The sequence below is a fragment of the Moschus berezovskii genome, chromosome 10 (assembly GCF_049115385.1).
Source record: "Moschus berezovskii isolate FMDL1 chromosome 10, NW_MosBer_1.0, whole genome shotgun sequence".
In the NCBI taxonomy this organism is placed as follows: domain Eukaryota; kingdom Metazoa; phylum Chordata; class Mammalia; order Artiodactyla; family Moschidae; genus Moschus; species Moschus berezovskii.
Genome location: NC_142469.1, coordinates 79,446,706 through 79,458,978, shown reverse-complemented (window position 1 = coordinate 79,458,978; position 12,273 = coordinate 79,446,706). Strand labels below are relative to the sequence as shown.

The following is a 12,273-nucleotide window of genomic DNA, read 5'->3' as shown; positions in this document are numbered from 1 at the left end:
TTTTTTAAGTAATTATTATACTGAAATAAACTGACTTGAAATGATTGATATTCTAAGTTAAGGAAAATTTCAATACCAGATTGTAGGAACCTTTACTTCCCTTTTAAGATAGCTAAGGGTAGCACTATTGCTTCTTCAATAGTAGTCTCTTGCCTTTGAATATCTGGAATGTCTATTTGATCCTTGGCCGAACTCTGGGTCCACAATTATATTTCTTAAATATTATAGGATCTCTATAAGGAATGATAAAATATGAACTCAATCATGTAAGGATTTCTTAGAGCCCACTGAAGAATAAATAGAAAAGAAAATATAGACAGAAAGAAAAGGTAAAAGTAAAGCTGCATGTGGAATACCTGCAAAGGGAAACAACTCAAGCCGGATCTCCTTGGAATACTCAAAGAGTCACACTGTTATTCTGCTTACTTCCCAGAAGTTAGAGCTCAAGTGATCTGGCTGGGATCAGAACGTTGCATCTCTTAAAGCTGAAATTTAGTGCTCAGTAAAACTATTCACTTCTCCACATGCTATATAGATGTTTTTCATTCCCGGGACATTCTCCTACTTATTTCTCTATGGGCCTAATGACCTACCCACTGAATACCAAAGAGATGTGGGATAAAGAATCATTGTCACGATGTATGATTAACTTGGCTAAACGTTAACACAGTTTTGCAATGAAAACCTTCCATCTCTGCCATTCAAAACTTTGTAAAAGATGTATTTATGGTGGTTTTGCTTATGCAAAAACTGCATTTCATAATTGTCAGATATTGTTTTTAACATGTGTTTCATATCAGATACAAGAAAGGTCAAATGAAAGCTGGAAAAAAAAAAAAAAAAGAAAATGTTGGCCGGATTTGCTGTGAGTCTTCCAGCACATCTGGGAACCTCTGTAAAAAATTAACATTATGGACTCATGGGAGAGCAAGATTATTAACTGTTTTTGCAGAAGCAGTCTATGTAAGCCAAGGCATATAAGAAATATTTTTAGACCTGTGGACCATTAAATACTGTACAGTTAGTCCACTGCATGAGAAAAACAGTGGGCACTTAAATGAAGATGTCTAGCTCCATTTACAGAGGAAAAAAAAATAAACTGTGCATTTGTTGGCAATTGCATTTGGCAATTTAGATTCTATGGTTAAAGTGTTACTGGAAAATTGAATATCAGACTTTTTATTTTAAAAAAACAAACATTAAGAGTTATAGCACAGAACAAATTATAATCATATTGATCTTGAATCTGACACAGCTTCTGTATAGAGAAGCAGTAGAAATATTTCTCCTAGAACCTCACACAAAGTCTAGATCCAAATTTCTATTTTTTCTTCCCCTCCTGTCAAGTACCTTTTTGGAGGTAAGCTCAAGGAGAAAATTACTAAGAAATATATTTTCATTTGCAATGAGATATTAAAAACATTTGTTTTCCCCAGAAAGTCTAGGTGTGGGTGTTTGTTCATCATTTAACTTCAGTCTGGGAATCATTCTTTATGTTCCCTTTAGAATGTACAATGACCTTGAAATAATCATATTTAGTTTCTTCCCTGCACCCAGTAGATAAATACGATTTAATGCATGTTGTTTCTGTTTGGTTGGAGTTGGGTTAAGCATGTTAGAGATCCTTGGGGAGCTTAAAATTATACTGACACTTTAGACTCCTCTCTTCATGCCTGCGACCCTGACGCTGGTTTTTATTTTTTAAGTTCCTCCATGATTGAAAACCACTGGAAAACATGTGCTCAGATGGAGGAAAGAAATCTAATCAAGGACTAGACATGGATCAGTCATGGACAGATCCAAATGATTTATCAAATGGAGTCTGAATCTATACAGATAGTTTTGAAGATTACTTTTTCCCAGGGACATAGTGTGTTGTTATCAAAGACGATAATCTGAAAGATGAAAAGCCAATCATTAATAATTTTTCCAACAAATATATTCAGTAATGGAGTATAACCTACACAATTTTCTGCCTTTTTATGAAAAGAAAAAAAAATGGTTTGGATGACAATGTCAAAAACTAAATATCAGGTCAGCCTGGGCTGGGGAACAGTTTCTTTCACTCCTAATTATTTATGGGAACATCAGCTACTCTGAGTTGACCCTACCCTAAATCATTTCAGTCCCCCAACACTTAAGAGTTCAGAAGGGTTAAAGCGCTAGGGGAAATAAAGATATGTGTTAAACCACATTATTTTGGCATAATGACTATCGTTTTAATTTGAATAGCTTGCGTGAGATTTATAGTCCTTATTTTTAACTGTTTAGAGATTAAAAACTCAACCATTCAACTCGTGTTTGTTAAATACCTACTGTGTGCCAAGCAAACCTTTATGACTCATGAAACTTACAAAAGACCATTTTAAAAAATGAAGAAGACAATTACATATGAAACGGCATTAAGTACCATGGAAAAATATAAAGCAGGAAGGGGAAAGAAGTTTTCATTTTAAACAGGGGCTCAGGAAAGGCTTTGCAGAGAAGGTGATGTGTAAGCAGAAACCTGAAGGAAATTAAAGTTATACAGATACTGAAGTAGAGAAAGTTCCATTTTCAGTGCTCAACAATCACAGTGCCTGCTGCTGCTGCTAAGTCACTTCAGTCGTGTCCGACTCTGTGTGACCCCATAGACGGAAGCCCACCAGGCTCCCCCGTCCCTGGGACTCTCCAGGCAAGAACAATGGAGTGGGTTGCCATTTCCTTCTCCAATGTGTGAAAGTGAAAAGTGAAAGTGAAGTCACTCAGTCGTGTCCGACCCTTAGCGACCCCATGGACTGCAGTCTACCAGGCTCCTCCATCCATGGGATTTTCTAGGCAAGAGTACTGGAGTGGCTTGCCATTGCCTTCTCCGTATTGAAACCTAGAAGGAGCTTAATCTAACCCTAAATTTAACCCTAATTTTAACTTTGCCAATTTTTCCAATAAGGAGACAGAGCTTAAGAGAGATTGTGTAACTAGTCCAGGGTCACATGCACAGTCAAGTGTGGGGCTGCCATGTTTTATTCCAGGTCTGTCTGACTCCAAAGTCAATGATCTAAACAGCTATATCTTATTATTTCTGTCAACTTTGATCTAAAATAAATAGGACTTCCCTGGTGGTACAGTAAACAGGAATCCACCTGCCAATGTAGGGGACATGGGTTCGATCCCTGCTCCAGAAATATCCCACATGCGGTGGAGCAGCTAAGCCCAAACAACTACTGAACCTGAATTCTAGAGCCCACCCTCACAACTAATGAGCCCCATGAGCCTAGAGCCTGTGCTGCATAACAAGAGAAGTCACCTCAATGAAAAGCCTGTGCACTGCAACAAAGAGTAGCCCCTGCTCACAGCAACTAGAGAATGCCCACGAGCAGTAACGAAGACCCAGCTAGCCAAAAGTAAATAAATAAATGAAAATAAACAGTAAATGCAAGGAAGTTCCTCTTAACCACAGTGGATGTATCATAGACAATATAAATAACTTTTGTATCTTTTTCTGTAAGTCATTTTACCTCCTTCAGAAAACGATTTTCCAATCTTTTTACTAAGAAGCTGAACTAAGTCATTTGTTGAATCCTTTCCACACACAAAATAATATTATTCAGTGATAAATATTCACTTTGGCCATTTTAACATCTTTTGAGTCCTACCAAATCTTAGAACTGGACGTGGAACAACAGACTGGTTCCAAATAGGGAAAGGAGTATGTCAAGGCTGTATATTGTCACCCTGCTTGTTTAACTTATATTCAGAGTATATAATGAGAAACGCTGGGCTGGATGAAGCACAAGCTGGAATCAAGATTGCTGGGAGAAACATCAATAACCTCAAATATGCAGACGATACAATACGGCAGAAAGCGAAGAAGAATTAAAGAGACTCTTGATGAGAGTAAAAGAGGAGAGTGAAAATGTTGGCTTTGGCAACCCACTCCTGTGTTCTTGCCTGGAGAATCCCGGGGATGGGGGAGCCTGGTGGGCTTCCGTCTATGGGGTCACACAGAGTCGGACATGACTGAAGTGACTTAGCAGCAGCAGCAGCAACACTCAACATTCAGAAAACTAAGATCTTGGCATCTGGTCCCATCATGTCATGGAAAATAGATGGGGATACAGTGGAAACAGTGGCAGACTTTATTTTGGGGGGCTTCAAAATTACTGCAGATGGTGACTGCAGCTATGAAATAAAAAGACTCTTACTCTTTGGAAGGAAAGTTATGACCAACCTAGACAGCATATTAAAAAGCAGAGACATTACTTTGCCAACAAAGGTCCATCTAGTCAAGGCTATGGTTTTCCCAGTAGTCATGTATGGATGTGAGAACTGGATTATAGAGAAAGCTAAGCGCTGAACAATTGATGCTTTTGAACTGTGGTGTTGGAGAAGACTCTTGAGAGTCCCTTGGACTGCAAGAAGATCCAACCAGTCCATCCTAAAGGAAATAAGTCCTGAGTATTCATTGAAAAGACTGATGCTGAACTCCAATACTTTGGCCACCTGATGAGAAGAATTGACTCATTTGAAAAGACCCTGATGCTGGGGAAAATTGAAGGTGGGAGGCAAAGGGGACAACAGAGGATAAGATGGTTGAATGGCATCACTGACTCAATGGACATGGGTTTGGGTGGACTCAATGGACAGGAAGGCCTGGCGTGCTGCAGTCCATGGGGTCACAAAGAGTCGGACACGACTGAGCAGCTGAACTGAACTGAACTGAAATCAATGGCACAGTCAATAAACATGCATTGATTGCTTTTTCAGAGCTAGGCACTATCTGCAAACACCATGACCCCAAACAATTTTTACTTAAGAGTTTAATTATATGCTTTGGTATAGAATTTATAAAGGTTTGACCTCAATTCCAGTCAAACCAACTCTGTGTGCCTATTTTCCTTTGTGTTTTAACTCATAATTGCAGATGTGTTACTGTTTATTCTGACAATGTTATTGAAAAAATATGTAAGAAAATGGACTACCTTAAAGCACCCTAAATGATCATATATTGCTGTACTCCCTACTGATTTCATCTTATTTGTTGCCTCCATCATGCTCATCTCAATCACCAGCATTAGAAAATAAGTTCCATGAGGGCAGGGACACATCCATTACCCATCTGCACAGGTGATTCCTATTATTGTACCTACTATACAATTGGTTATCCACAAATATTTACTGAATGAAGTGGATAATTAAATTAATTTCAAAACTGAGGCTAGGTCTAAGTTTTAAGAAACCCGTATCAGTTTTCCACTGAAGTGTAACAGTGGAGGCTTGGACTCCGGCCCTCAATCTGTCACTAACTTAAGCTATGCAGCGCAACTACTGATCTCATGCCCTATAGCCTGAATGCTACAACTGTACAGAAGCCCACATGCCCTAGAGCCCATGTTTTGCAACAAGAGAAGCAACCACAGTGAGAAAGCCTGCACACCACAACTAGAGAGTAGCTCCCACTTGCAGGAATTGGAGAAAACCTGAGCACAGCAATGAAGACCCAGTGAAGCCAAAAATCAATAAATAATTAAATAGAAAAAAAGAAACTGTGATCTCTAATGAGATTCCTCGACCAAGCTCTTGATCAGACTTCTACTGTCCTTGTCCAAACTGTCATCTTTATGAGGGTGGAGGTTAGTAATACCAGATCTGCTGGACTGTGGGATGTTTGCTGTAGTGAAACAGTGTGAGTGAATTCTAATCCTGCCCTGTGTGAGGTGGAGGATTGTAGCCCAGGAGTGGAAGCCAGAGAAACCTACCTGCTCATGACTATGTAGTTGAAACCTTACCACTAGACACACAAAAGGGTTGCAGTCTGAGCAAATTAGAGATAAAGCAAGTGTTCCTAGGAGGACTGAAGATCCAGCACATACACAGGGGACCACAGGGGCTTGGCAAACCTGCCATGCATGCTAGCTTAAACACAGTACAAAATGGTCCCTTTAGCTGCCAGAGACTGTGGACAGCTGAGACCACATTTGACCATCCTCCTGGTCACCAAGTTCCGAAGTTCTGAAATGTTTTGGACTCCTCTATCTTCCCTCATGTTTAGCCTCTTATCAAGTCTTCCCAAATGATCCCAGTCCCCCTTCATAACCATCCTTTCCTTTCCATATTCACAGTCCCCATTTCTATCCTGCTGTCACCCACTACCCTCTGATGGTACAGCAGCCCCCTAATTCTCCTCAGTTTGGATCTTTTCTGACTGTGGCCTCTCACACAAACTGCAAAGGCTCTTGAATTTCCTCAGGGTGAAGGACTCATTGACATTCAAAGCCTTCCACTATCTGGCTTCTACCTAGTCTCTAATCATTTCTCCCAGGAGCCTTCTACTCCCATGAAATTGTTCAACAACAGTTGCTAACACATACCTTGTTAAATCGTGCTTCCACGCCTTTGCATGGTTCTGCCAATTTGTACACTTTTCTACTGCCTCCCTACCAATCCACATATTGCCAGTATTTTTTTTTTTTTTTGGCCATGCCACACGGCTTGCAGGATCTTAGTTCCCCAGCCAGTAATCAAATATGTGCCCCCTGCAGTGGAAGTATGGAGTCTTAACCATTTGATCACCAGGGAAGTCCTGTCACTATTTTGAAAGCATGTCAAACCTTCATCATTGAAGCCTTGTTTGACAGCTTTGCCCACACTGTTGCTTCCTCCTTTAAACTGACCAATTTTAATAACTATGCCACATTCTTCACATCAGGTTTGGAGGTACCTAATATCACGCTGCATATGATTTTGTGGTTGTCTATATGCTGTTCCCAAATCAGAACATAAAATCCCAATGACCAAGTTTCCCTTGTGTCCTTATAAACATCAGGGTTGCATCTGGGATTTAAATAAATGATTAATAAATATGCTTTGAATGTAATAAACCCATCCAAGAGAAAGATCAAGGAAGGGTTTTCTTCCTCCCAGATACACAGAACTGAATTCAAAATTAATGTTTGCAGGATGGTTTTACATCCTGTGGTAGTGTCCAAGGGACATTTCTAAAGCCTTACAACAGCAATTTGAGAAGAAAAATTTCATTTCTCTGGATATGAAGTTTTCTTGCTTACTTTTGAACATCATGTAACCTAAGATGAGAAAGAAGGAAAAAAACCAAAGAGCCTATTATGGATTTATCACTACTTCAGCTACTTATGAAAGGTCTTATGAAGACTCAGCAGGACTGGCATCTGATATAGACTTTTCTCATTCTGTGAAGTACCTAAAACTATGGGAATCAGTTTCAGAGCATAACTTACAAACAATTGCAGTTTATATAATTATGAATGAATTTACATAAGCTTGTGCTAAAAATATACTCCAGGAACTCTATAGATACCTTGCTGTGGGTACTTTGGTGCTTGGGAATCATGAAAAATAGCATGTTCTTCTTACACAAAGAGCAAGAAGGCATTCTTGATAACTCTGAGTTTAACAAAACAACTTCAACAATGTAGAAGATTTTTCCAACAAAAAGTGAAAAAGAATTATTCATAAATAAATGAGATTTCAAGGAATGATGTCTGACACAAACACCCCAATTAGAGCTGAATGCGGGAAGAATGCTCATACATGGCAATTTTCCCTAATGGGTTGATAGTTATAAAATCAATTAAAACCTTTCAAGTAAAGAAGTATCAAAGTGTGGATAAGTCACAGTGCATTCTTTACTTTCACGGTACTTTCAATTTACAGGTTCTTGGGAAACATTTTAATTACTCACATTTGGAAATAATGCTTGTAGTCCTTCCCAAGTTGTTCCTCAAAACAAGCTCCTTATTTCTGGGGCTATTATCTGGCCCTGGCCTGAGAGCTCCTAAGGAATTAGCTCACAGACCCGAGAGGATTTATTCTGGAGTAGCATGATCTCAATAAAGAAACTTAAAACCATTTCATGTGGAACATTGGAAGGAAAGAGCATCAGCTAACCTGAGAAGGGAAGGTTAACATGAAAAATATTATCTATTTTCCAATATTCTAGGTATTGTATTATCAAAGAGAGAATAGATCTCTTCTATGTAACTCACGAGTGAGCTAGAACCAGTGAAAATAATTTCAGGTATCTAGATTTCAGTTCAACTTGTAAGGAATTTTCTAACAAAGGGATAAATATTTCAGTGGAAGATGTAATTCCTTTGAAGAAATTTAGACTGGGGCTGTTTAGTGAAGTTTGAGGAGGGTTTTTGCTTTGCTCCTCAAAATGTTATCCATGGAATGCTGCTGATCTGCATATTGTTTTTTTCCCCCTTGAGATTTAAATTTTAATGACAATTTTCACCACGATTTGATTTCTGAAATTATGGCTTCTATCAATTAAAAATGTACTACATTACCAGAGACGTTACTTTGCCGACGGAGGTCCATCTAGTCAAAAATACGGTTTTTCCAGTAGTCATGTATGGATGTGAGAGTTGGACCATAAAGAAGGCTGAGCGCTGAAGAAATGATGCTTTCAAACTGTGGTTTTGGAGAAGACTCTTGAGAATCCCTTGCACAGCAAGGAGATCAAACCAGTCAATCCTAAAGGAAATCAACTCTGAATATTCATTGGAAGGACTGATGCTGAAACTGCAACTCTAGTACTTTGGCCATCTGACTCATTGGAAAAGACGCTGATGCTGGGAAAGATTGAAGGTGGGAGGAGAAGGGGACGACAGAGGATGAGATACCTGGATAGCATCACCGACTTGATGGACATGAGTTTGAGCAAGCTCTGGGAGATAGCAAATGACAGGGAAGCCTGGTGTGCTACAGTTCATGGGATCACAAAGAGTCAGACACACAGGAGCCACTGAACAGCAACAACATTACCAGAAAATTCCATTAATAAAATATAGACCACTTACGTACTTATGTATGAGATATTTTGTGTGTATATCTGATACACTAACAGACACAGGATGATGATTTATTAGTAGATGTTTTTGTTGTGGGCGGGGGTAAGAACACAATATGAAGTCTACCCTCTTAACAAATTTTTGTGTGAAATACAGTAATGTTCACTATAGTCACAAGGTTGTTAGGCAGATCTCTAAAATGTAATCTTCTTATATAACTGCAACTTTATACACATGGTATGGCAACTCCCTATTTCCCCTTCCCCCAGACCCTGGCAACCAACATTTTACTTTCTGCTTTTACATGTTTCACTACTAATGCCTCTAGTAAGTAGTATCATGCAGTATTTGTTCTGTGTCTGGCTAATTTCACATAGCATAGTGTCTTGAAGTTTCATTCATGTCATTGCATATGGCAGGATTTCCTTCTAAGTCAAATAATATTCCATTGTTTGGATATACTCTATTTTCTTTATCCATTCATCTGGCCATAAGCATTTAGATTGTTTCTACGTCTTGGCTATTGTGAGTCGTACTGCAGTGAATGTGGGGGATGCAAAGAACCCTTTGAGATCCTGATTTCTACACATCCCCTGATGGTAATTCAGAACAAGAGAAAGAGTTTGTGCCAAGCTGTAAATGAACACACCGCTTCCTTCTTCAATAAAGACTTGCTCTGGAAAGAAAATGTCAACAGAACTAAACAATATAGTTAGTGACAGTCCTGCTGAAATAGAAGGTGTATTTTGAGTATCTTGAGAGTATTATGACTATTGCTGGAATGGAAGAAATTTATCCTTTAAATAATAAATACTAGGGAATTTTCACAGTAATCAAAATATCACAATGCAATATATATATATACATATATATACATAAATGTAACTTCCACTTTAACACTAAGAATTGTATTTCCCCAATTGGAAATATGTTTGAAAGCTAAACATCACAATCATAAAATCACGCACACACACAAAAAAGTAAATAAAATGATCATTGTAGGTCTGCAGTTTTCTGGTGTTTATTGTAAAAACAATTAGTTCAAAAATAATTCAACAATTATTAGTTGAATGTGCATTAGGCAGTGTTTAGGTTACACAAATAATATATATTGCATATATGCATGTGCTACTATTTTAAAATACAGATTCTGTTATAATGATAAAATAAGAATTCATTTTAAAATGCACCTGGATTAAAAGTAGCTCTCTTTATTATGTGTTTTCCCAAGCATATATACTGAAAGTACCATCTCTGTTATATAGAAGTCCAAAATGTTTTTTATGTGATATAAGAGTATACACTACACAGATACGCTTGCTAATCATGGTGGGGAGGGACTTTTGCATCCAGGCGTGCAGTTTGCATACCACAAAAGACACAGGAAGAGGGAGAAAGTGGGAGAGGAACTCCAGTTCCCATGCACTTTGGCAGCGAAACTGCATCAGGTCTAGGGGTCACCATCCATTCCAGTTTGTCCAGGACTGAAGGGTTTGCCAGCATTTAAGGCTTTCAGTGCTACAAGCAGCATAGTCCTGGCCGAACCAGGAGGGTAGGTGACCTTAATCAGGGCAGAGATGTGCTGTATGTGCAAACTTCAACCTTGGAATCTTGCCCATTGATCTGTAGGCTTGAAACAGTGAAGCCATTTTTTCACATCACTTCTTTCCTCTTTATGTTTTCAAGGTGAAAGAGCCAAGTAATCACGCCAACATCCTGACCAAGCCTGACCCAAGAACTTTCTGGACTAATGATGACTCAGGTATTTTTGGAAAAGTACATTCTGGCCCTATGCACTACAGGAAGCATGCTCTAGTAATAACCCTACACAAAGGCAAGGTTTGAGGAAAAATTTTGGCTTTACTTGCTTTTGTCATTATACATAGTGCAACAATAGAATATACTTCACAATCACTTTTTTATAAGTCCCTTTATAAATCTCTTCTTTTTCAATATCTAAAGCATGTATACCATTAAATACAGCTTGATGAATTATGTATATCCAAGTGTTGAAGGAACAAAGCAATGAGTCTATTTCATAGAGTAGAGGACAGAAAAATAGGATAAGGTGGGCAAATACACGGGTTCCAGTGTCTTTTCCAGGGTGAAGAAAGGTATTAAAAACCCTAAGTGAAAGTGAAAGTCGCTCAGTCGCGTCCGACTCTTTGTGATCCCATGGACTGTACAGTCCATGGAATTCTCTAGGCCAGAATACTGGAGTGGGTAGCCTTTCCCTTCTCCAGGGATCTTCCCAACCCAGGGATCGAACCCAGTTCTCCTGCATTGTAATCGGATTCTTCACCAGCTGAGCCATAAGGGAAGCCCATTAAAAACCCTAAGGCAAGTCATATTCCAAATACTCAGTGGCGGGCAGATATGACTTGTGCTATCAATCCCAAAATATAAATCTAATCAGAATCAAAGGAATGCCACTTTCTGAGTTTGGAGAATATGCTTCTGTTGTATAATTAAAAACTGCACTCTGATCAAAGGTAGGGTGTGCTTTTACAGGAAACTGAAGAAGCTTTTTCATTCTTTTTCACAAACACATTGAGTTGTGAGGCCTAATGACATGAAGTAATGACACTAGAAATGAGAAAGAAGCAAAATAATTAAGACAGTGATACTAGAACTTTCACCTTCTCTATTTAAAGACGGTCTAATTAAATGGAGAACAGTGGTGACACCTATTATTCGTATTAGGTCTCCTGGTTTTACAAAGTATCCTCGCAAAAATCCAATTCAAGGTTTGGGCCAACCCTGTGAAATAGGAGGGGCAGCCTGTCCTTACACCCCATTGTGTGAGAGAAGAGATCAGGTGCTGGAAGAGGGTAGCTGACATCCAAAGCTGATGAGCGAGAAGGCCGGTGCTGATGGCAGGATGGAGAGCCTGCACGCTCAGTTCTGTATTACGCTCCCTAGGAAGAAGTAGCTCTCCTTTGAGAAGCAGCATGAGCTAAATTGGTGCTTTAATCTTTTATTTATAAAAGATTGTCAAAGACCATGCCTATTTGCAAAAGTGGGAGGGATTGAAGAGGAGAGTGAAAAACACTCTGCTGCCTTTTTTTTTCAAAGACCAGGCTTATAGTCTAAACTTATCAGTTTAATCTGTCAAGAAAGATGATTTTTTTTTATGTCTTTTGAAGAATGATGAAGAAGCATGAAAGTGAATTGGCTTGTTTATGCCATCATTGCAGTCCAGCCACAAAATAAACAAACTGTCCACTGGCTAATACTGCTGTTAAGATCTACAGCACTTATGTTGCAAAGAAGCCATATAGAGCAAAACATCACAATTAAAATATAAATGATTCTTAAATTAAGTAATGGCAAGCCACTCCAGTACTCTTGCCTAGAAAATCCCATGGATGGAGGAGCGAGCCTGGTAGGCTGCAGTCCGTGGGGTCGCTAAGGGTCGGACACGACTGAGCGACTTCACTTTCACTTTTCACTTTCACAC

At 38.9% G+C, this 12,273-nt stretch overlaps 1 protein-coding gene across 1 annotated transcript in view; it reads left to right on the top strand.

Annotated features, from left to right (window-relative positions):
• SGK1 (serum/glucocorticoid regulated kinase 1) overlaps positions 1 to 12,273 on the top strand; it is a 115,828-nt gene that overhangs the window by 77,210 nt on the left and 26,345 nt on the right. The window contains exon 3 of the mRNA XM_088840768.1: positions 10,500 to 10,575. Coding sequence (XP_088696894.1) covers positions 10,500 to 10,575 — 76 coding nt within the window. The remainder of the gene's footprint in view (positions 1 to 10,499; positions 10,576 to 12,273) is intronic.